This window comes from Chiloscyllium plagiosum, unplaced genomic scaffold (genome assembly GCF_037043375.1).
Source record: "Chiloscyllium plagiosum isolate Xiang-an unplaced genomic scaffold, Cpla_swu_hap1 HiC_scaffold_6, whole genome shotgun sequence".
NCBI classification, from domain to species: domain Eukaryota; kingdom Metazoa; phylum Chordata; class Chondrichthyes; order Orectolobiformes; family Hemiscylliidae; genus Chiloscyllium; species Chiloscyllium plagiosum.
Genome location: NW_028270144.1, coordinates 30,689,449 through 30,715,114, shown reverse-complemented (window position 1 = coordinate 30,715,114; position 25,666 = coordinate 30,689,449). Strand labels below are relative to the sequence as shown.

General features: G+C 39.2%; 1 protein-coding gene across 6 annotated transcripts in view; it reads right to left on the bottom strand.

The window, feature by feature from the left end:
* Positions 1-25,666, bottom strand: part of LOC122550529 (LIM domain only protein 7) — a 229,781-nt gene that overhangs the window by 13,450 nt on the left and 190,665 nt on the right. For 4 of the 6 annotated variants that reach the window (XM_087987949.1, XM_087987954.1, XM_043691398.2 and 1 more), the window contains 12 exons: positions 23,815-24,288; positions 23,219-23,333; positions 19,260-19,421; positions 14,973-15,079; positions 14,104-14,158; positions 9,842-9,898; positions 7,394-7,419; positions 6,991-7,095; positions 4,939-5,031; positions 2,939-3,357; positions 1,201-1,256; positions 462-620 (listed from right to left, as the gene is read on the bottom strand). In XM_087987949.1, coding sequence (XP_087844075.1) covers positions 462-620; positions 1,201-1,256; positions 2,939-3,357; positions 4,939-5,031; positions 6,991-7,095; positions 7,394-7,419; positions 9,842-9,898; positions 14,104-14,158; positions 14,973-15,079; positions 19,260-19,421; positions 23,219-23,333; positions 23,815-24,288 — 1,828 coding nt within the window. The remainder of the gene's footprint in view (positions 1-461; positions 621-1,200; positions 1,257-2,938; positions 3,358-4,938; positions 5,032-6,990; positions 7,096-7,393; positions 7,420-9,841; positions 9,899-14,103; positions 14,159-14,972; positions 15,080-19,259; positions 19,422-23,218; positions 23,334-23,814; positions 24,289-25,666) is intronic. The other 2 variants (XM_087987953.1, XM_087987952.1) reach the window with 2 other exon arrangements.

The following is a 25,666-nucleotide window of genomic DNA, read 5'->3' as shown; positions in this document are numbered from 1 at the left end:
TTAAAGAGCAGTATGTCATTGCAAGTTATTGCAATTTTCAAATCAGCACAGCCAAAAATAACAACTTTAAGCACCAAATTGATTTAGAATGGTGTTTTTCATTAGTAGATTGTAACCAAACTTGAGAAAAATAAATTAAGCTTGTCATAGTTAAGAGAGATCAGCCAACTACAATGAACAAATAGTACATTAAAACATTGGCTATCCAAACATCAGCGCAGAGCTATATCAGCTCATTCGGTGTGTTTCATGCACATCAAGGTAAAAACATGTACAATTAGCAAGCAACTACAATGATTTAATTGAGCATTTTGAATTGAGCAGAGGGTTTCTCAAGGGAAAAAAAATTACTTTAAAATGGTAACAGTGTAGCTGAAAATATGCTAATTAGCTCGATCATTGGAGTGACAAAGAGAAATTAGGGTATAGCTTGGCTGCTGATCAGAGGGCGTATTCCCCACCTCTCTCTGGGTCAGCATATTTCATCTGATTAAGGATTTTCAGCCTCTCTGTTTCCAATTCAACACGTGCAGCTTCCTGCGTCTTCCCATGTCGCCTGCGTAGCTTTTCTTCCTCAAGCAGCCACTGGGCCACACCACCCACTGGTTTCACACCTACACCTAAATACACGTTCAAATATGCACACAGAGGGCCATTAGCACTCAAGCAAGGATAACGTTTTCAACGCGTTTAAACAAAAGGTTAAAAGGCAAATGTCAAAAAATTTTCAAATTCTGTTTCAAATTTCTGTTCCCATCTATCATTGTGCACACACACATGCACTTTCACAGATGAACACCCATCATATGCTTTCAGCTCCATAGTTTTAGTGCTATCCTAGTACATCTTAAACTGGAAAATAATCTTGTACTCAAACAAATTTGTTCTCTAATAATGATTTTTGCATCAGGCTAGTGTTTATCATTTGGAACATTTTAAATTTAAAGTTGCATTGCATTCAATTTATTTTAAAAGCAACAAAGGGATACTGAGAAATAATTAATCCCTTGCAATTAGGAGTAAAACATGGTTTGACAAGTATTTATGATTGCAACACAATTTAGATTTTATGGAATAACTGAAGCTAAAATATTCTCCATTAATTGAAGATTCAGCCACTGGCTGGTTCAAGTAGCTAGCTAAAGGAAATTCAAATCTGTTTTAATTCCCAAGTTGAAACATTCAAGAGAGGAAACTCACCGTGTCTATGGGCAGGCACAAACTCATCGAGGTCAGAGGTCGACTTGGACTTGGCCCTATAATCATAATGGCATTGCAAGCTGGTTAATACATCATGTGGGAGAATATATCCCATTCATAGAGTCATAGAGATGTACAGCATGGAAACAGACCCTTCGGTCAAACCCGTCCATGCCGACCAGATATTCAAACTCAATCTAGTCCCACTTGTCAGCACCCGGCCCATATCTCTCCAAACCCTTCCTATTCCTTTCCTAAAATCAAATTACAGATAGAACAGTATATCGCAAAAAATCTGAATGATTCTAATAGCTAACAAAAAACTCAATGGAACAAATTTGAGAACAAATTTGCTGTCCCCTTCCTTACAAACAGTGAAGCTCCTCAGGACCATTAAACGTTGCACCCCTTCCTCAATCAGAAACACTACAGAAATGCACAGTTAATACTATCTTAAGTTTCAACGCAATTGCACCTTCATTACAGAGATGGGGTTGGGTAATACAGTAAGCTGATATTAGGAGACCTGAACACCACCTTCCATGTTTTTTTTCTCACACCCACACTCAAGGTCTTGTCATCAGGATGCTTTCAGTGCAGCTAACTCTTTTACCCAATCAATCCACATTATCACCTATCTAGCTTTGCTTCTTCCTTGGCTTATCAACAACAATCCCTTTTCTCCACCCTTTCTCGGAGCTCTGTCTCCATCTATCAGCTCACTCCTTTTCCAGCCCCATCGCTGGTCAAGATAAATAGCACTTAAATAGCACATAAACACAGTGGCTACAAAAGCAGGTCAAAAACTAGGAATACTGTGCCGAGAAACTCACCTCCTGACACCCCAAAGTCTCTCCACCATCTACAAGGCACAAGTCAGGAGTGTGATGGAATACTCCCCACTTGCCTGGATGGGTGCAGCTCCAACAACACTCAAGAAGCTTGACACTATCCAGAACAAAGCAACCCACTTGATTGACACCACATCTACAAACATTTAATCCCTCCACCACCGGCACTCAGTAGCAGCAGTGTGTATTATCTACAAGATGCACTGCAGAAATTTACCAAAGATCCATTGACAGCATGTTCCAAACCCATGACCACTTCCACCTAAAAGGACAAGAGCTGCAGGTACTTGGGACCACTACCTGCACATTCCCCTCCAAGCCACTCACCACCCTGACTTGGAAATGTACTGCCTTGCCTTCACAGTCGTTGGGTCAAAATCCTGGAATTCCCTCCCAACTGGCATTGTGGGTCAACACCCACAGCTAGTGGACTGCAGTGATTCAAGGCGGCAACTCACCACCACCTTAAGGGCAAATAGGGATGGGCTATCAATGCTGGCCAGCCAGTGATGCCCAAGTCCCACAAATTAATAAAAAAAATTCTTCCCCTAGATGTTGCATCAATTCTGTAGTAGGGACACAGGACACGAAGTATTAACTGAGTTTTCCTTCCACAGACACGGCCAGACCTGCCAGGTTTCTCCAGCAATTTCTGCTTTTGTGTCAGAGTTTCAGCATCTGCAGTTTGTTGTTTTATGGGTGTATATATATATATTCAAACAACTTCACTTTAATTTAGAGCGGTTACTTGCTTTCTTAAAATTAACAATCAATTAGTAATCTGTGGAACGTAATCCATTTTAAATGGATTGCAGCAGATGGGAATGAAGTTCCAATGTTCTGGCACTGGAAGCTGGCTTAGTAAAACAGTTTGTTCAAAATCTTACCACTGGGGCTGATATTCCTCTGTTCTTTCACTTTCTGCTAACCGTGCCCTTTCTTCGGCTTGTTGGCATTGTCTCTGCCTCTTCTCTTCAAGTCGCTCTTTCTCACGATGCCATTGTTCTTGTCGTTCACGTTCTTTCTCTTGCAGCTTTCTCTCCTGTTCAAGGCGATCTGCTTCTTCTTCTTCTTGACGCCTTCTTTCTTCTTGCAACTGGAAGTCCTCTCGCTGCCCTGCCTCATCATCTTCACTTCCGTGCCAATCTTCTTCCTCTCCCAGTTCCTGCGATTCATCCTCCGACTCTTGGTTATTCCAAGATGTCATCCAGTTTCGAGAAGTGAACTGGTTCTTGAACTCTACAGGCCCATCCACAGTATTTGAAGGCGATTGTGGAGTGTTTGTTTCCTGCAATATCCTGCGCTCCTATTAAAATTTAAAGTTAATTAATTTAACAATATGCAACGTTACTAAGACATACATGGAGTGGGAACGGAAAATATTGGGGAAGCTTAAGGAAGCACTTACTCCCAAAGAAAATATTCATTTCAAATTGGGGGCTTGAACTCTCCCATGTCGTTATCCCAACCCACATACACTGGGCCTTGTTATCATGAAGTCTGCTATTACCCACTACCCATTGTTGGCTACTAACATTTCCTATAAACAGCTATTCACCCCCCTGGCTAGACCATTACCCACTCCTTTGTCTGTCCAACTGTTTTTCTGTGTCTTTGGACTCTACACCCACCTATTGCTTACACTTTATCCCCTCCCCCCACACTATTTTCTACAAATAAACTGACATTTTCCCAGCTACCATCAGTTCTGAGGAAGGGTCACTTAACCTGAAACATTAACGCTGATTTCTCTCCATAGACGCTGCCAGACCTGCTGATCTTTGCCAGCAGTTTCTGATTTGCAGCATCTGTAGTTCTTTCGGTTTCCATCATGACAAGGCTCTATACTAAATTTCACGCACGATTCAGACTTCGGAACCAGTCAACAATGGAAGAGTGTGAAGGTAATGACGTGAGTGTTTGATTGTTGGGAATAATGCACAACCACTGTGTGTACATTTAAAAAAGAACATACACACTAAATTAGAGACGATTATCCAGTCATTGGACCAACTGGGGCTGACCACAGTTGAAATGTGGTTTAGCAAAAAAATGATGAGAATTTTGCTGAAAAGACCACACAAAAGAATTGCAGCCAACAGATGGGAAGGAAAATTCCTTTCTGTATACACTTTCAACACACACAAATGAAATTGCAGTTGCATGACTGGAGGAGGAAAATTTATTCGTGCATGAATAAGCCATGAATTTCTGATAAAAGAGCAGCGTCCATGCACGTTTTGTATTACGTGTCATTTTGCCCTAAGGAATACAAGCAACATTCCATTTATTCACAATGAACATTTAAATGTCAAACAAATGAACATTTAAAAGCATGGAGGTCCTAAACAAAGGCGTTTCATTTGATTTAAAGATAAATGATTGAAGAAAATGCTTCCTATTCTGGTCCCTATACAAGTCAAAATGCTATTGAGGTGCTATCAGGGGAAAAAAAAGGTAGTCTTGTCTAATAGCTCCCATTAATAACTGACTGTCGACAGTTTTAGGAAAAGAAATAGCATTTTTAAAAGAAAGAATAATAGTGTTTGAAAAAAATGCTTGTAATAAAGTTCTTAAAATATGCTTTGTTCAAAAACATTAATTTTTAGTGATATGAACGTGATGAAGCTTTGCACCATTAAAAAGGGAAACATTAATATTTCAGTTTTAATGTATTATAGGAACGTTTATTTGGACTAATTTGACAAAATCCTGCGCCATCCCAGTCAATATTTTAACTCTACAGGAAAGTTGTTTCCTTTTGGTCCCCCCATAATTAAGAATAAGTACAATCTATTACTGTTTCAAAGACTGCTAGCCTGTTCCCTCCCCATCTATATGCATCACCCCACCATCTATTTACTTTTGGTGCTGTATATGTCTTTACCTCTTCATAGTACTTGGAACCTTCTTGTTCAGCTTCTTTCTGAGCCTTTCTCCACTCTTCCTGTAGTTTCTCCTGCTCACGCTGGTATTTTTCCTAACAGTTCCAAATGATTGAAACCATCAAGTAAATGAAAGCATTTGCACATTGAAGCAAGGAAAAGCTTGTGTTGCCTCACCAGTACTACTAGAACTAATTACCAATGCCAAAACTAGAATCAGACTAAAACTCTCATGCAATCTTCAGAGTGCTGGTTTTGATTGGTCAGATCATCAATACAATATTTTAAATTAAGAGCTTGGGTTGCCAAAATTCACAGTTATTTAAAACATGAAAGCTGCACATTACCAAATTTAACACAGCAGCTTTTATAGGATTTACACTAAAAAATGAAATCATTACTTAATATACTAGAACTTCAAACTATATGACAGGTATTAATATTGTAGAAGTGATGCAGAGTCAATGAACTTTGTAAGTAACTTTTTTAAAAAATATATATAAAACTGTAAATGGTGCCCACCTCGATCAGTTCTACCATTGCAGATGAATATATTTGCCTCAAATCTAGGTTTGGCAAGGGCTCTATGAACTACCACTGCACAATAACAACAAAACGCTCCAAGCCATCACCACTCTATTCATGCATATTCCCTTTTTATAACTAGTGCGCTATGATAATATGCTAGCATTAGGGTTACAGCGTGAGGAAAGAGCAGTGTTATATTCTCCTTAGACAGCGAGGATGCAAAATTGGTATAGACAATACAGACTAATTTTGCTACAATATGAAATGCAGTGCATGCCCACTGATCACCAAAAGAGGTTCAAATTTTAAAAAAGGATTATTAAACAAATACTGTGATAGTCAAACAAATTGAACTTTTTGATGATCAATGTGACTATCAGACTTGCAAATTAAAAATGCATAAGTCATGCACAACTGATCACTCGTTCAAAATAAGTGCAATATTATTAATTTGACAGTGTTGGCAGGTTTCAATGAAATCCTACTGTAAATTCTGGATTTGAATTTGCAAGAAATTGGAATCTGAATTTGCTTTACATTTGCAGGACTAAACAAATGTTCCAGTCCCATACAATATGCCCTATCAACTGACAATACAAAGTCATACATTCGATTCAGCTATTATCTGTCACTCCACTGAGGCTGGAGATAGAGGCTCATGACAAACTTGATCAGGGAATTACATCTTAAAATTGTGGTACTCTTGGCTTTAACGTATGTACACACACTTCCAGGATCTTTCCTACACTGACCAGCCACTTGACCATGGAAAGATGATATTGTATGAGAGAATTTCATGTGTCTGTGTGAAGACCATGCACATGCACTCTGAACTGGTCTCAAAAGACATGGGTAGAAGCGGCACGGTGGCACAGTGGTTAACACTGCTGCCTCACAGCGCCAGAGACCTGGGTTCAATTCCCACCTCAGGCGACTGACTGTGTGGAGTTTGCACGTTCTCCCCGTGTCTGCGTGGGTTTCCTCCGGGTGCTCCGGTTTCCTCCCACAGTCCAAAGATGTGCAGGTCAGGTGAATTGGCCATGCTAAATTGCCCGTATTGTTAGGTAAGGGGTAAATGTAGGGGTATGGGTGGGTTGCGCTTTGGCGGGGCGGTGTGGACTTGTTGGGCCGAAGGGCTTGTCTCCACACTAAGTAATCTAATCTAATCTAAAGCTTATGAACAAGTGGATTGAAATGGCAGCTGGGGATACTTGACACAAGCAGAGAAAAGGAAATGTAACAAGGCACGTTTTCTGCGAGTAGAAATAGAATTAGCAAATGGAGACTCTTCGAGCAAAAATCTAAGATGGAATTTTAAAAAGGTCTTAATTGTCCAATGGTTTGCATCCTGCTTTATTTCACTCTTTGCACAAAGATGTTAGCAGCTCTATAATGGAATGGACACATTGCCTGGTGTTACAAGATTCTACATTTTAAAAAAGACTAGAATCCATGCAAAAGCATTTATTAGTAAATCTGCAAAACCACCTCAGCACCATGCGGCTAGCACTATAGCCACACTGTACCTGTAACAAACGGTCCTGCTCTTTCTGCCATACTTCCTGGCGCTTTCTCTCTTCCTCAGGATTCCAAGACCATCGACTTGAAACACTAATTGATGGAATTTGTAGCTAACATACCACAGCAAGAAGAAAGCATGTAACACCTTGACTTTTATTTATTAATAACACACACAGTGATTATAACTTTCTTCAATGTCAAGTGTTTTTGCGAGTGGTTGACTGAATTATGAAATGTTTGCAATCAGTAGTTATGGTTTTGTTTTGACTCCAATTCTGGAGACACGCAAAAGGACAAACTGAATCCTTTTAGTGAACCAAATGATGCATGATTAGAAACAGGAATTTTATGACAGCAGAGTGATATTTTATAACTCAAGTCCAAGGGAAGAATTGATACTTTACTTACATCACTCACTGCAGACTCGGATCCGCCTGAAGAACAAGAAGAACTTCATAAGCTAATGTACAGTACTGCAGTTCCTCTGCACAGCACAGCAGCTGTGGCTGCTTCACTACAACAGTTCTTTCAAAACAGCATCAGTGCAAGCCACTACAGACTCAAAAAAATGTTACTTTTTACTGAGCTTTACACCAACACAATGTAACGCTAAACAAACTGAATGCCTTCTCAAAGACATTTAGCAGTTGCAAAAACAATGATGTTGATGGATATGGGAGATCCAACTTTTGTGAATGACTGCTGGATCTACTCTTCTTGTATATGCTCCACTAACTGGAGTACTTGAGGACAGCTTTAACCTTCACTCTGTGGGTACACCCCTAGGAGACTGGAATGCTGTTAATACCATATGAAAAATTACTAATTGAACTTAATCAGCTTGACGGGTGTTAAAATAACATTACTGATTAAGAGGAAAAGAAATAAAATTGACCCATTGCCCTGAAATTTATAACTGGTGGCATTGGGAAATAGCAATAAATTGTTCTTTAAAGTAACCAAGGTGACAGGTAAATGCATCCTAGAAATTGCCCCAATTTTGAATTACCCTTACAACCAAGACATTTGTTTTTCAACTGATTGTACCACTGATAATAAGAAATAAGATTTGGAATGTCGTGTTTCATAATAGGACATTGGTGAGGCAACTTTTAGAACAATTCTGGTCTCCCTGCTGTAGGGCAGATATTTTTAAACTTGAAAAGGTTCAGAAAATACGACAAGGATGTTGCTGAGATTGAAGGATTTGAGCTTTGGGAGAGGCTGAATAGGCTGGGGCTATTTTCAATGGAGTTGGCACTGAGGGGGTGACCTTATAGAGGTTTATAAGATCATGCAGGGCACGGATAGGGTGAGTAGACAATGTCTTTTTCCCCTCAGTGTAGGCAAGTCCAAAACTGAAGGGCATAGGTTTAAAGTAAGAGGGGAAAGATTTAAAAGCGACCCGAGTGGCAACTTTTTCATGCAGAAGGTAGTGCGTAAGTAAAATGAGCTGACAGAGGAAGTGGTAGAGTTGGGTTCACTACAACATTTAAAAAACATCAGGATGCACCCAAGAATAGGAAGAGTTTAGGAGGATAAAGGCCTGGCAAATGGAACTGGACCTGTTTAGGTTGTGAACTGCAAGTGCACATTGGACCAAATGATCTGTTTCCATGGTATATTACTCTACGACTATGATTCTAAACCAGCGGTTGCAATTTATAGGGACTTGTCAAAAAAACAGTTTTCTGTTTAAAACAGCCAAATCAGTATGTGTAAAAATTTGATGAACAGCCTAGAAACTCAAACATGTTTTTGTTCTGTAAGTCCTTCTCTGTGTGTGTGCGCAAGCGTGTGTGTACAAATCTTGGGGGATGAAATTCAGCCTGCACAAAGTTCTCCATTGAGTACCGTCTGAGATGATCAAAACTGCAATTGTAACTCTGTATTCCCTTGCACCCCACTCTAGTTAATTGTTAAGCTTGAGCTAAACATGACCACAGCAAATTGCAGTCAAGACTTGAGCTGCTACAGAAATTTTTGTCAAGTTGTTTCAAATGAAGATTTTGGGATAAAGCCCAAACTGTAACATAAATACTTGGCAGTGTAAACAGCTGAATGTCCATTAAAGGCACTCAAAAAAGACAACAGCCAACAGCACTGAATTTTGTTCTATTTCATTAATTTGATCATTTTCAGTACGCACATCAATACATTTCTTTGTCAAACACACTCTCCTTTGGTACCATATATTTCCTATACTTATCGCACCAAAAATACACAAAATGGACTACTGTTGCAAGGCAAGGGAAAAGAGGGCGTGAAGGATCAAAGCATTCATTCAAAGTTGCAGGAAGGTATCAAATGTTGAAAGAAAATCTGTACCAACATTTGCAGGTTGCAGTTACAAACCTAGTATGCAGAATGGATTTTGTTTTGAGAAAAATAAATTTAGCAAATGCAACAGTTTAAATTTCAAATTGTCTCACCAAATGGGTTGAATTCAAACACAGATTTGCAAAGTTAGGCAATGGATTAAAATGGTGGTACAGCCTTCAAACTGTGCACTGTTTCACCCTGTGCATGTTTGTATCAAGCATTTACACACAATGAAATTAGAAAAACAAATACTAGTTTGCCAAGTATCCAACAATGGTTAGAAATTGGAAACTTTTCTTGCATTTTTAAAATGAGAACATCAAATATGATACATAACCTTTACCACAAAGATAGACCAACGAATTGCAAGAGAACTGTGAGGAGCCTATAGAAAGAAGCATTTATAAAATCATAAGTTTTCTGAAGCAAATGGACAAGTGGAAAGCGTGAAGATTTGCCCCAATACAGAGCTGACATAGCTGCAAGCCCAGTTGATAACGTCACAAAACATAAATGGATTAATTATCGTTTTACCTTGTTCAAAAAATTGGGATCGTCTTTTAAAGTTTCTCAGGCTAAGGGGCTCAGATGCTAAAGCAAAAATACAAAATATATTAACTACAAAATCTATTTGTCATTAAAAAAGTTACATGCATCCAGGAGGATAACTATTTAACAAATTACAGCAAAGAATATCCTTGAAGAATACAAAATTTAAAACCAGAATAACTTCAATCTGACATAGAATTCATTTACCGTTTTATTCTTTCCTCGATAGCCTTAATCATATTGAGGACCAGCAGTTGCACCAAATTCTCTAAGCATCTATTGTTCCAGAAATCAATTACTCCCCGATCATGAGAAAATAAAGTAAAATTTCCTACTCCCGTCAACCCCATCAGAAAAAACATTTGAGCTGTTAATAGGTACCAAGCATTCATGTTAAAGCTGTGAAAGAGGAAGAGCCAATTGAACTTGTGTAGCATTAATATTTGAATAGCATTGTCTTAAAGTGGGCACATAAAGGCCCCGACTTAGCCATTACTACAGAAAGTAGAACTGTGCTAGCCCTTAACTGATCTTCTCTTAAATTCCTGGTCTGCAGTCAGCATGTCTCAGTAAAGATTCCTCATTCTGACTCAAAGCTGCTTATCCAGTTCCTAGACACCATAGATTCCTCCGAGAACTCATGAAATATTTGAAAAGTAAGAAGTTTAAACTGCAAAGCCTGTTCCTTTTTCACAGGGCTAATTATTGTCTATCAGTAATGATAATGAGTGATCCTCACCAACATAACCTGAAATCTATCACTTTAGTGCATATTCTTCAGTACTGGATTATTTTAAAAGTGTAGAGATTTAACTTATTTAATTTAGCTTATTATAAAACCAAACCTGTGTCTCAAAGAAACATTTGCACCAAAGTGCCAGGCAATGACCATCGCCATCAAGAAAGAATCTAACCATCTTCTCATGACATTCAGTGACATCAACAATGAATCACCCCACCCCTCCTCACTATCAACATCAATCAAAAACTGACCAGGATCATCCATTTAGTTACTGAGAATATAATTGCAGGTCAGAGACTAGGAATTCTGCAGCTTATAAATTATATCCTGATTTCCCAAAGCCTGTTCACCATCTATAAGGCATTAGTCAGGAATGTGACGGAATATTGTCCATCTGCCTGGAAGGATGGCATATAGTCCCAACACTGAAAGCTCAATTCCATGCAGGACAATATAGCCCACCTGATAGGGTACCAATCTATTACCTTCAACATTCACTCAGTCCACCAATGATAGAGGGACTGCACTGTGTACCACTGACAGGAAGCACTGCAGCAACATCTAAATCTGCAATCTCTACCACCTAAAAGGGACAAGGGTAGCAAACACATGGAAATCCCACCACTTGTAAGTTTTCCTCCAAAGCACTCACAATTATGACTTTGAACTAAACCGTTCTGCAACCACCATTACCTGGTCAAAATCCTAGCACTCCTTTCCAACCAGCAATGCAGGTCTCCCTACATCGTATGGACTGCAGAATCTCAAGGAGTTGGCTCACCCCCATATTAAGGTTAATTGGGAATCTGAAATAAATGCTGGCTTTGCCAGCATCCCATGAACAGGTTAATGGGAGAAAAGCTTGGTGAGAAGCTGTTACAGGTGGCTGGGGCAGGGGATCCCTTTGATGTCAAATTCAGAGTGAAATTGACACACAATTTGTACTCAGTCTCTACAAATGTGCAGCAAACAAGTTTGAAAACTGAAGTTTGGTTCAGAAAAGAATATGGAGTAAAGCATTAGCAGTTACTGTTTTCATTTTAACCATTTCCAGTACCTCTGCTTTCAGTAAATCATAACATTTTAGGGAGAAAAGAGATGAAGGATGCCTACACCATACAGAAATTAATCTAGGAGCGACCTCAAAATTACATGACTATAGGAGCACAAACTGCTTGTGCATTCCCTTTAGACCACACCAGTGATGGGTTTGAATTGTTTTGACTACATTCTGTCATTCAATAGCAGAATGGCTTTTGAAGATAGCTGGAATTGCATTTACCCAACACACCCACACAACAGTGTTATTCCCAGCTGAGATTTTAGACACATCTGTTTGGACCACACAAGTGGAATTTTAGTCCCTAAAAGTGAACAGAAAGCACAACATTTCTCCCAGAATCTTGACTGGAGAAATACTTTTTTTAAAGTTACGGGCCAGTTTAGAATCATTTCCTGAAAATTCACAATGGCTCTGTAGTTGTGTGTAAAATAATTAGGTGATAACTCTCCAAGGTTCTCTCAACCTGGATTACACATGATCAAAAAAAAAATTCAAACTGCATTTAAGGAATATACTCATTGATATCCAGATACAATAGCAAATGAAATCAATACAATAGGCTTAAATTTAGAGCAAAAAGAAATCATAATTAATTTTTCAATTGCCCAAATGAAGTTCAGACAATAGATTAGATTAGAGAAGATAAGATTCCCTCCAGTATGGAACAGGCCCTTAGGCACAACAAGTCCATACCAACCCTCTGAAGAATAACCCACCTGGACTCATTTCCCCTGATTAATGCACCTAACAAAATAGGCGATTTAGCCTGGCCAATTTACCTGACCTTCACATCTTTGGGAATGTGGGAGGAAACTAGAGTGCCCAGAGGAAACCCATGCAAACACAGGGAGAATGTGCAAACTCCGTACAGTCGCCCAAGGCGAGAATCGATCCTTGATCCTGGCGCTGTGAGGCAGCAGTGCTAACCACTGAGCCACCGTGCCACCTTATATGACAAGATTTTTATACACAAATGAGAAATCCTTTCATGCACTGTTATGGGATTTTAGGATTGAAAAGGGCAAATGAGTGCTTTGGTTACGAAATATAGAGATTTTGGAATTTACCTATAGAATCCAAAAAAATGTTGCAACAACTTATGGGTGGCTCCAGTATCATCACACATATTATAATGAGTATTTAGAACTCATTTTGAAAGATTTACTTACACAGAATCTTTTAAGGTCACCATTTAGTTGTCAAACTGTTGAGGACTACTTTTAGTGAAATATTGTCTGATCTTGGAATCTCTGTATCGTCAATTTAGAGTGGGAGAGAAAGATCCACTGACCTCTGTCTTGAATATATTCAATGACTGAACATTTACTGCCCTCTGTGACGGAGAACTCAAAAACCTTGCAATACTCAGTGAAAATTACCGACCCCTTATCCTGGGAATGAGAAGGTAAACAAAGAACTGTCTACCAGTCTTCCACTACAAGTCTTGCTGCAACTATTATGTTAACAGCTAAACAATTCCTCACAAATGCCGTCAAACATATCTGAACCAATGCAAAGAACACAGTTAGTTTGAATATTGACGTACTTCATATTGAAGCAATTCTTGCTCCTATGCGTTAGAGAAATAAATTTGGTATATCCCCAAATACATGACTCACTCATACGTGGCCCAGCTACACTTCACTGAATTTTAATTCCAAGGTCCAATTCCAGAGGCAGGCTGGATTCTGGATAGGGAACCCAAAAATGACTGTGGCAGGACTTTGAAGGCTTTTGAGATTTGCAACCAATTTAAGAATTCACATCCTGGAAGGCATATCCAATTAATGATGGCGAATGGCTCAGCAGCTGGAACAGCCAGTGGGACCACACAGAATTCTGATGAGTGTCTGGCAGCCCCATGGAGGTGGTGGGTGCTGTGGTTGGATTAAGACAACACTTCAAGGTGGGCATGCCTCCTGTAGACATGTGAATAATGCAAGTTGTCACTGCAGTGGGGGAACCCTCAGAGAGGGTGGTGTCCTGCTACAGCTGTAGCCCTTGCTGCCATCCTGACGCCCTGCAGGATATGAAGGCAACCAAGCCCATTTCTCGATCCAACAGCTGACTGGCCTGTTGATGGGAAGCCTCCATCATTCCATTTACTGACTCTAATCATATGTGGAAAACGCAAATTCTGCTTGAAGGCTGTGAAGAATGGGCAGTCAAACTTGTGACTGGGAGGCAGGAATCCATCATCACCTCAGAAACTATCCCCATGAATAAAAAGGTGGAAGGAATGGACCAGCAAGCCAGGATGCTGGCCTTTGGAGCTAAACTGCTAGCAATCCTACTTCCAACATCACTTTCTGCTGAGAAATAAGAATTCATGCCACAGAAATAGTGTAACCTCCAGTGCAAAGTTTTCCTTTACGGGTTATTATAAAAGCTAACCCAATCAGAGAGAATCAAGTCTATTTAATTTTGTTAAAAATATTTTACCTTTTGGCTTTGCATCCTCCAGCAAATTTTCCTGGTCCCTTTTAGATTTATCAACCTGTTTATTAACACAAAAACATTGCTTCTCAATTAATTTCCTCAAATATTATTCATAATAAGTCAAAATAAAACTAGCATTATAGAGGCTCAAAGAGCTAAAGGTAACATTGCATAGTGGCAAAATGGAACATACTCCAAGAATCAGTTTTTCATAAAATCACACCCATTTCTTCCAATATTTAGGTTAATATTATCAGAAGCAGTCAAGATTATCTAATTTCACCTTAGAAGTTAAATAAATCATTGGTTTTGTACATAGCATTCCATACTGCATCTGTATCCAACTTGGAAAATACATGAAAAGGTTGATGTAGCAAAATTACTTCTGCATAGAAATCCTACATTTAGAATGTGTCATTGTTACTGTTCTTCATCAGAGCCACCAATTGTTGTATTTGTTCAAAACTAAAATGGTGGCAAAGGAGAAAATAGTCACCTATTTGCTGCATCTACTTAGGAAGGCTTCCGTCCCAACATATTTTTGGTCATGTGTAACTTGGCATTCCCTCTCATCCTCTGGTTCCACTGAACAACATTGACAAGTGGATTTGCAACTAGGTAACACACAACGAGCATCTCAAAGTATCTTTCTATTTAATTACTTTCCCTTTACTCAACAACTCTCATTAAGGTATTCAACAATTGTAACAGTACTCGAGCTAGAAGAGATGAAATACATTATAGTTGGATGCTTAAAATAATTACATTGCAAATATTTATTTGCAACAATAACTAGCTTGATAAAATTCATCACCATTGCAACTGCCTTAAACATTCAGAAATCATTTATAGAACAATGTATGAAATCCTACCTCCATTGATTGATTCAAGAATTGGGTCCTATTGGTCACAGAGGCCAGTCCAGCATCTTCCCATCTGGTAGGGTCATTGAAGTTAGTATGTTCTGAATCACGTATATCTAGAATAATATTGTTTTTGGAAGTTAGACCAGTCAGAATGATTGGCTCACCTTTATTTATAAAACTAAGTCAGAGTCTCTGTAACACAGCCATGGAGGACAAGTCACAAATAGAAAAGTATTGGAACAGTCAGAACACAAAAACAGAAACAAGAAAGAGGCAGGTTTGTAAAGAACATAAGCATTAGGACGGGGAGGAACTTCAATCCCTCGAGCCTGCTCTGCCATTTGATACAACCACGGCTGATCTCATCTCCACCTTAACTCCATTTTCCTACCTGCTCTCCATAGCCCTTCAATTCATTACTAATTAAAAATCTGCATCTCCTTATCTGTCCCTGCATCCACTGCACTCTGTGGTAGTGAATTCCTTTGAGAGGAGTAATTTCTCATGTGTTTTAAATCTCCTTATCCTCAAAGTATGATCTCTCCTTCCATATTGCCCCACAAAAAAGCATCATCTTTTCTACATCTATTTTGTCAATCCATTTAGAATATTATATAAAATTAGACCTCCTCTCATTCTTCTACAACTCCAGAAAGAATAAGTCTAAACTGCTCAATCTCACTTCACAAAAAAAATGTCTCTGGAATCAGTCTCATAATTGTATTTGAGGCAGTTCAGAAGAGATTCACATCAGTCCTCAAGCAAGGGGACCACAATACTCCAGGCAAGGTCTCACTAATGCCTTGTACAGTTGCAGCAACTCTTCCCTCCTTTTATACTCTTTCTCCAGCAACAATGTCAAATTTCCATTAGCCTTGTTATTACCTGCTGGACCTGCATGCTAGCTTTGTGTGACTCATGCATGACGACACTCGGACGCCCTGCACTAAAGCACCCTGAAGTTTCTCACCATTTACACAGAAAGTTGTTTCTCCATTCTTCTGACCAAAATTGATAACCTCACACTTATCCATGTTAAACTTCATCTGCCAAATCCACATCCATTTGTAAATTTATTTCGCCATTGCAATTTCCTTTAGTGTCATCTGCAAATTTGGCTACGTCCACGTCATTAATATAGACTGCAAATAGGGGCCTCAAGGCCTGTCTTGCTGACCAGTTAAAGACATTTGTCCTGATGTGCTGCTTTCTGCTGGTTAGCCAACTCTCTAACCAAGCTAATAAAATTACCTCTAACCCCACAGGATGTTACCTTGTCCACTAACCTTCTGAGCAGCAGTTTATTCAATACCTTCTAGAAGTCTAGGTATACATTTATAGAACCCCTATTATCCACTTTGCTGTGGTATCTTCAAAGAACACTAGAAAATTAGTCAAAAGTGATTTACCCCTCATACTGACTCTTATGGATTTTGACCTTCCAAATGTCCTGTTCAACCTTTTTGAATAATGAATTATAGATTCTAATAATCTCCCAATGACAGGTGTTAACCTAACTTGCCTATAGTTTCCTTTCTACCTCCCTCCTTTTTGAATAAGATTGTAGATTAGCATTTTTCCAATCACTGGAATCTTTCAAACATCAGGGAATTTCGGAATCTTATAACCAATGGATCTACTATCACTGCTGTCACTTCATTTACGATTTTAAAAAGGTAGGCCATGAAGCCCTGCTGCTTTCCATCACAAAAGTTTACTCAATACATTTTCCTCGTGATGACAATTGTTGTAAATTCCTCTATTTTTACAACTTCTGTACTACCTGTTACTATTGGATGGTATGAGTTTTCCTCCACTGTAAAACTGAATTAAAATATTAATTTGGTGACTCTGCCGTTTTGGTTCCCCATTCTTAACTCTGCAGTCTCATCCAGGGGATCAACATTCACTTCAGCTACTTTATTCCCTTTTATGTACTTATAAGCTTTCGCTATCTGTTTTTAAATATTGTGCTAGTTTCCATTCTTAAACTTACCTTGGCTCTTTTTATGACTTGTGCCCCCAGGAGTTTAAAATTAAGAGTTAGAATATAATAGAATTCCTACAGTGCGGAAACAGGCCCTTCAGTCCAACAAATCCACATTGTCTGAAGAGTATCCCACCAAACCCATTCCCCCTTACTCTAAATTTCCCCTGTATTCCTCTTCACATCCCGAAACAGTATGGGTAACTTAGCATGGTCACTTCACTTAACCTGCACATCTTTGGATTGTGGGAGTAAACCAGAGCACCCAGAAGAAAACCACACAGACACGGGGAGAATGTGCGAACTCCACAGTCACCCGAAGACGGAATCGAACCAGTGTCCCGGTCGCTGAGAGGCAGAGTGTTAACCACTGAGCCACCATGCGACCCCAGTTATCTGCTGGTTCAAGGCTCTGGGAAAACACCAGAACTCTGCTCACACTGATACCTTCAGATCAAGTTCAGTTTAAAAATCCGACAGATTTAAACATTAAATCAGGGACAAGTGACTGGGAAGTGGAATAGCTTCCCTCAATTTTACCACAGGATCTCAACTATCACTGTGGAGCCATCGATTCACTTGGAAACCATCCAACTGGTGTAATAATGAATAAAGAAAATAAATGGAAAAGATGAGAGAGAGAGCAACACAAAAAGAACAAGTTAGACAAAACAGAAGTTGAAAGGAATTATATTGTACAAACATTCATACACAGCCATACTGCATCAGATGTTCCAAACCTTTCTGCAACTAATTACCTTTGATGGGAAGCCACTATAAAAGTTTTTTTAAAAAAAAAACAAAGCAGTCTCTACTGTAATGTTTTCAAATAAATATAAGCAGTATTGCATGGAAAATCAATTTATCTTACACTACAAATAGCTCAAGACCACATTTATGTACACTACCATTGATCACATATCATCTGCTTGCCTTCAAATGATTAAAAATAAGTTTTGTTTTAGCTTTTAAAAGCACTTTCAGCTTCTTTACCCCAAGAAGTGATTGGAATGTAGGTGTTGCTACCACAAGGAGTAGGTAAAACATTTGTGGGAGCTAGGTAAGTACATTAGAAATAAAAAAATAGATTTATGCACTGACGAGGTTCGATGAAGTAGGGAGGGAGCATTCATGAATCCCAGGATACATCAATTGAACTAAATCAACAGTTTCTGCATGGAAAACACTGAAATATTTGTATTTGTGTTTAAATTAAGAGATTAATTTCCTCTGCCATTATATGGTAGCCTATGTGAGTGCACATGACTGCACATGGAAGGTGTCCTCTTAATCAAAGTGACAGGGCAACCAGGGAGAAAAAGGCTAATGATTTCACAACTGTATTAGAAATTTATACCTCTTCTTGTCGATGATTTCTTCATATAAAAAATGGAATTGTACTTGAATTGGTTCTCTGGTTGTAATATACCAAACCCAGATTTAGATATCCCAGTATATAGTGAAAATAAGTTTGAGTGAATTAATTTTCACAGTTCCATGTCCCCTCTTCCTTCTCCAAAAACAGGCATAAAAATGAAATGAATCAGGTATTCAGTTACTACAATGGGAATTTAAAGAGGATGGTAGTGGTCTCAGCTGGTTGGAAAATGAGTGGAGGCCCAGTGTCATTTTTTCCCAGGAGGCACTACTTTATTACAGTGTGGTCTGGCATGTACCTGGGCAGCAATGAGCTACTGTTCAATTAAGCTCCAAGTCACATTTTGCTCACCTTCTCCAAGACCTTCTAGGCAATCTGAGGTTTCTATCTCTCCAGTACCAGCAATGCCATCAGGAATGATGCTCACCCTCAGTATAGCTAGCCCATCGAGGGTGGGCAATGGATCACAAGGTGTAAGTGAGAGCAGGGTGGGATCGATCTCATGGGGGTTTGGGGTGGTGCAACATGATAACCATCTGCAGGCCTTCCTCACCCATCACCATCTCTTGTCATCTATCACTTTTCAGATGTCAAATTCTTTGATCTGGCACAGAGTTCCTATGACGAGGGACTGCCCTCCACCTTGCTCTGGTAAACACAATGAGGTTAGTTGAGTAACTTACCTGGATGGTGAGGCACAGACTCATCCCTGGTTAGATAATAATGGTGGCAGGTGCTTAGCACTTAAGGGTCTCAGTTGGCTTGTGGGCAGGAAGGCCACCTGGACAAAAAAACTATCCTCACCACAGTTGATCAGAAAGGGGAGGTGGTTGTAATGGAATTGTTTCACAGTTATTTATTTAGGTCATCATATCTGCAATGTTTGGATAAAATGGTGTAAATAGGACCCAGAGAATGATGGACTTACAACTTTTCTCATATCTTCTGATTTCCAGGTTCAGATTTCCACTCTTGTTTGCATCCTCCATGGCTTCCTGCCAAGTCTGGTGGCTCATACCAGCTACATCATTACCACTGATAGAAATGATTTCATCGCCCTCTTGCAGTTGGCAAAATTCTGCTGGTCCTCCTGACAATGTAAAGACAAATGGAAGCTGTCTTGACCAATGCAGTTTTTAAAAGAAAAACTAATGTATTCTTCTGTCACAATACTGGGAAAGACACTCTCTTCTTGCTGGCTTATCAGAAAAAAAAAGCACCAAAAATAAGAAACAATTGCACATGATTTCTGAATGAAAATCTAACTATTTGGAACAGGCTGTAAATCTACATAATTTCAATTTCCTTAACTGTCCCATTCAAATTTTGTCAATAATTCGCAATTAATTCATTTCCCACAATTTGATTAGTTTAGCCACAACTTGATATGAACCTTTGACGATGGCGATCAATGATTAACCAACATAAATTAATCTACTTAGGATAAACAATAGCAGATGATTAGAAGATAGCCAAAAGTGACTGCATGAAAATGAAGGATAAGACTAAGACATAGGAGCAGAAATGCACCATTCAGCCCATTGATTCCACTCTGGTATTCAATGAGATTGTGGCTGATCAGATCTCCACATTGCTGCCTTTTCCCAATAATCCTCAATTCCTTTACTGATTAAAAATTAGTTTTAGCCTTTAATATACTTCCTGACCTAGCCTTCTGCAGTAAGGAATTCCACAGATTCACTAGCTGTTGAAAGAAGAAATTCCTCATCTCTCAAATATATTGAGATTATGCCCTCTAATCATAGATTCTCCCAGAAGGGGAAAACAAATCTTTCCACATCTATCCTGTCAGGTCTCCTAAAAACATGTAGTTTTAATAAAGTTGCCTCTCATTGTTCTAAATTTAAAGAACAGGCACAAACTACGCAACATCTCATAAGACAGTCCCTTTGCAGAGTGAATGTTATCTGCACTGCCTCCAATGCCACTATCTTTGTTTAGAGGAGGGGCCCAAAATTGCTCATACTATTCCACCTCTGATCTGATGATTGTATTGTAGTTTTCGCAAAACCTCTCTACTTTTACATGCTACTTCCTTTGGTATAAAGGCCAATATTGCATTTGGCTTCCTTATGACCCACTGAACTTAAATGCTAGTTTTTTTTAAAATTCATGCACGTGGACTTCCAAATCCTCCTGCTCCATAGCTTTCTGCAGATTCTGTGTCATTCTCGTTATTTGCCTTTCCACCTATTTTTGTGTCACCTGTAAACTCGGCTACAGTAAATTCACTTTCCTCAAAGTCGATATATAATGTGAATTATAGCTGCAGCATTGATCCCTCTCGCACCCAACTATTAACAGGTCACCATCCTGAAAATGTCTGTTACACCTCAGTTACATTCTTCTATTTACTGGCCAATCTCCTCTAACCATGCTAATACACCATCCCCCACACCATGGATTCTTAACTTATTAAGTAGTTTAAGGAGTGGCATGTTATCAAATGCCTCTAAATTCAAATAAATCATATCCAATGCTTCTCCTTTATTTATCCTGCTTGTTATCTCAATAAGACCATAAGCCAAAGGAGCAGAAATTAGGCCATTCAGCCCATTGAGTCTGCTCTGCCATTCACTCATGGCTGATAATTTTCTCAAACCCATTCTCCCACTTTCTCCCCATAACCCTTGATCCCCAAGAACCTATCTTTGTCTTAAATACACTCAATGACCTGGCTTCTACAGCCTTCTGTGGCAGTGAATTCCATAGGTTCACCACTCTCTGGTTAAAGACGCTTCTCCTTATCTCTGTTCTAAAAGGTCTTCACTTTACCCTAAGGCTATCCTTGGGTCCTAGTCTCTCCTACCAATGGAAACATCTTCCCAACATCTACTCTGCCCAGGCCATTCAGTATTCTGTATGTTTTAAATAGAAATCCGCCCCCACCCCTTCTGAGTTCCATTGAATATAATCCCAGAATCTTCACATGTTCCTCATGTTAAGCTCATTTCCTGTTGACGGGCTTCTGCTTGAAACGTCGATTCTCCTGCTCCTCGGATGCTGGCTAACCAGCTGTGCTTTTCCAGCACCACACTCGTTGATGGCTGATCTCCAGCATTGCAGACCTCACTTCCTCCTAGGCCTATACGTTGCTCCTACCAGTGGCTTCTTTCCCTTTTTATTTCTTACCACTGCCCTTTTGGATTCAATGTCTTCTGTTCAAAGATAATTTTGTGCTCTCATAATTATTCCATCTCCTAGCAACAATGCTACTCAAGCACCATTTGCTTCCTGTCTCTCCTTTCAAACAATTATATTTAGTTCCTAGCTTTAATCTCCTTGTAACCATGTCCCTGTAAATGCCATAAGATCATAGCCATTAATCTGTACTTGTCATTTATCCATGTGATGCACTAACAAGAAAACCCACTCCCTCTGTTGTAATGTATACCTTAGCATTAAGATCATTCACCTTAAGAACTCAAATGTGTGTGTGTGTACAATGTTGCAACTTTGCCTAGGGTTTGTAAGTTACACACAAAAGCTGACTTGGTATAATGTTTGCTTCATAACTTGTAATGTGTTTTATTGTTTTAAATAAACTAACCCATGGAAGCTAATTAATTCTTGATAAGCAGTTAATTATTAGGCTTTGAACATGACACTGCAAACAAAGAAAAGCTGATGACTTCACAGAGCTGTTGCAAAGAGTGGATGTGCAAGCATGGATTAAAACAGGGAAGCGTGCTACACCACAACAGTATATCTCCTGGTAGTAGAAGATACAAACAGCAGTGTTGCTGTTGGAACACACGAACTCAGACCTCTGTATAGACGGCAGCTCTGAGAAGCTGGACCTCCTTATGGAGTGGTATGAATGTCCCAGACTTAATTTTGTCCGTTGCTGAACACTTTCTCAATGCAGTACTAGCCACTGCTCCCTGCAGTGCCAGGCTCCTGGTATTGCAGAGCCACCATCTACGATTGGCCAAAAAGCTCTACGAGGCAGGATTTTCTCCTGGAGGGAGTTGAAAGTCTCACGTCATACCAACTAAAGAGCAGTCAGCTGAATATTGAAGTAGGGCGTGAGAAGCCTGCTCTCAGTGTATAATCCAGCCCCAGAGGATAATCGATTTAGATTTTTATGAACTGACAGAATCCTGTGCACTTAAATACTGTTTGGCTGATCCAGATGGGAGGGTGCCAGAATGCATTGTACAAAATAACTAGGTTGGCCTATTTTAACCTCTCACTTTCTGTAGTTGGCAGCACTGAGCAGACATGAAAAGCAAAATTTGACTTCATTACTGTCGCTACCAAAACTAGCAGATCCTCAGCAATTAAATAGCCTCGTCTAGTTACATTTATAAAATGTAGACAGAATACATTAACATATGAAACATTTCCATTTTCCAATATTACCTCGTTACACCTTTGCCAATCAGCAGTCAAAAGAAGAACGCTTCCTCAGACTGTCTCGGAGAATTGAAACATTAGTGGATAAGGGTGTGACAATAAGCTTTGCACATTACACAGAAATTATAAGAGACTGCATACAGCTGTTGAAAAGCTACTGTTTCCAAAGAGGTTGCAAGTATACAAGCCACATAAAAGTTTAAATCAATGAGATAAAATATTTTATTTCAGAAAAAATGCAACTGTGGAACAATTCGCTTTGCATGCCAAAATACACATGTAATTCACTTGATCAGTTTTCTCCAATATGTTTTGGTGAAGTAGAATCCTATAGGGGAGAATGACCTTCCGGCCAGCACACCATAAATCATTCATGGTTATCAGCTAAAACCAGCGTGACTGTTGCTACAGCCACAGAATGAGAGACATGAAATCCAGATACTACAGATTCAAGCTCCAAGACAATGCCAAAGTGTACATTACAATTTAAAAAAAAAACCTAATTACCTCGTTCAACTGACTCGACAGTTATACCCGTAGAGCTCGGAATGGTTGTAAATCCAAAGTCGCGACCACTGTTCGGCCTCTGATTAATAACTATTCGCGTGTTACTGTACTGTCCCTGAAAGGAAAGTAAAATTCATATAACCCACAATACCAGGACAGCCATCATTAATGCCCCCTGGAAAAGCAATCCAATAAATCAATCAATCTGATTGATCTTGCGTGTGCCACCAGCAAACAACCATTGGTATGACTGGAATGTCCAGGAACTCTCTCTAAATGAGCCAGGATGAACAGTTTGAAGGCTACAAAATAAGAACTATTCCCAAATGACAAAACCTAGTTTCTGGCTGCTATTTTCCCAGTTCCAGACACCAGTGGATGGGAAAGGCTCACTCAGGCAGTTATGAATAATTGCTTTTGTCGTGCATTTTAGTATTGTCTTTATACATTGATAGATCATTTTCGGGTTAATTAATCACAGATTAATTAGTCTAAAAGAGTTTTCTTTTAAAAAAACATGTACGAGCAGTCAAGGGAGACTATCATATTACCAGACAGATTTCAAAACCGCAGAGTAACCTACTTATCAGACTTACCTGTTGCGTGGCTGCTGTGGTAACCGGGGCTGTGGCCAAGCTGCTTGTTTTTGTAAAAGAATTCATTGTTACTGGGCCAGTAGTAGTGTCAGGCTTTGACTCTTGAGGAAAGTTACTCTTACTAAGAGATGCTGGCCTTTCTTCTTCCTCCTCCTCCTCCTCCTCTGCCTCGTCCTCATTACTACTCATTACAGGACTGGCCTGTGATTGGTCATCATCATCTTGTTTTGATAAACAGTTGCTCTTTGCATGAACATCATTTTCTGGTTTTGAAGAAAGATTGACCAGCACTGATCTCTTTTCCTCCATTTTCAAGGAACGGTTGACCCACGTCGTTCCCTCTTCTTGCTTTGGCAAGCCCCCACGACTGTTCTTGGAGTCTTGCACTTCTGGCTTGGAAAAGAAACTTGGTGTGCCCTGGGACATTTTTGAACCATTCACATCTCCGTTGTATTTAAGCGACTCATCTTGCAACTGAAAAACAAGTTTAAAAAAAAGTTTTAGCCAATTCTCAAAAACATCTTTCGCTAACTGAGAACGGATTCAATGGAAGAGACTGCATAGAATACATCGCATGGACTAGTGACAGTAATAATATGTTTGAATACTAGAATTCAGAAAGGGAGTTGAAAGACCAGTGAAGTCTATAATAATCAAGGAAGATAAATGGCATGAATCAGATAACAAAGAACAAGAGGTAAAGAGAGTATTCCCTTCCACTAACTATTACCTAGGTGCATGTCTGTGTCACTAATTGAGCTTCTTTTATTCAGCAAAGTGATCAATAGTCACACATCATCGAGATAGTGCTTTTTCAAAAGCTATTCAACTACAGGAAGCTTCATAAGCCCAATACGCCTGGCACCAAACATCAACAAAAACATCTTTTGTCAAGGTCACACAATGACCAATCTGATGTGCTAAATACAGAACCATTCCTAATTTTATTCCAAATAACACAACGTGACACAACGTTACAACTATGATAAAGGTCCAGGTCCAAAAACAGTGATTACATTTGACAGCAAGACAAACACTGAGGTTTAGTGAGACATCAAAACCTTATCTAAAGATGTGATTTGCACAGTTTTTTGAGATGTGAAGAATCATTACATTAAAACAGTGTACTTAGAAGAGCTATCCTTGCTACTCCTATACCTCCCAATTGTTTTTCTGCTATAAATATAGGGCAAATCACACCACTACAGCTTCAAGAAACAAATGCAACTGCCAAACTTCAGTGCCTTCAGCTTAAAGTAAGAAGCAGCCTTTACCACTAAGGAACCATTGCAATCTGTTCCCAGCTTTGTCAGGAGCTGCACCTGCTTAAACTTAAAACTAAAGCAAAACAACCATTCAACTCAATTTCAGCTGCATGAATGTGTATTGAGAGGCTACAGTTATTTGATAATGCAACAAGCAGAATTAAAAATCAAACAGATCAACCAATTCCTTCAGCATTTATTGCTGGGAATCAAAATAGGTCATTCTGGAAAACAATTAATTAACTTAGCCTGAAAAGGGAGGTGACATATTTTGGTTCACAATCACAACACTCATACAGTTCTTTATTTAGCAAATAGCTTGCATTTCAGCTGGCAACCCACAAAAGAAAATAGAAGGCCTCATCTTGTCCCCACCCTCAAAGTAAAATATTTGCATGTTCAAACTCAGTATGCTTGTTATGATCAGCAACATTATGGTCATGCAGGAGTTAAAATTGTGAACTGCCAGGATTTTTTTGCAATTAGTACTCAACTACCTTAAATTGATATGCTGCATTAAAATGAGATATTAATTGAAAGTAAGTAATAGCTGATTAAAAAGTGAGATAGAGCAAAACCACTATATA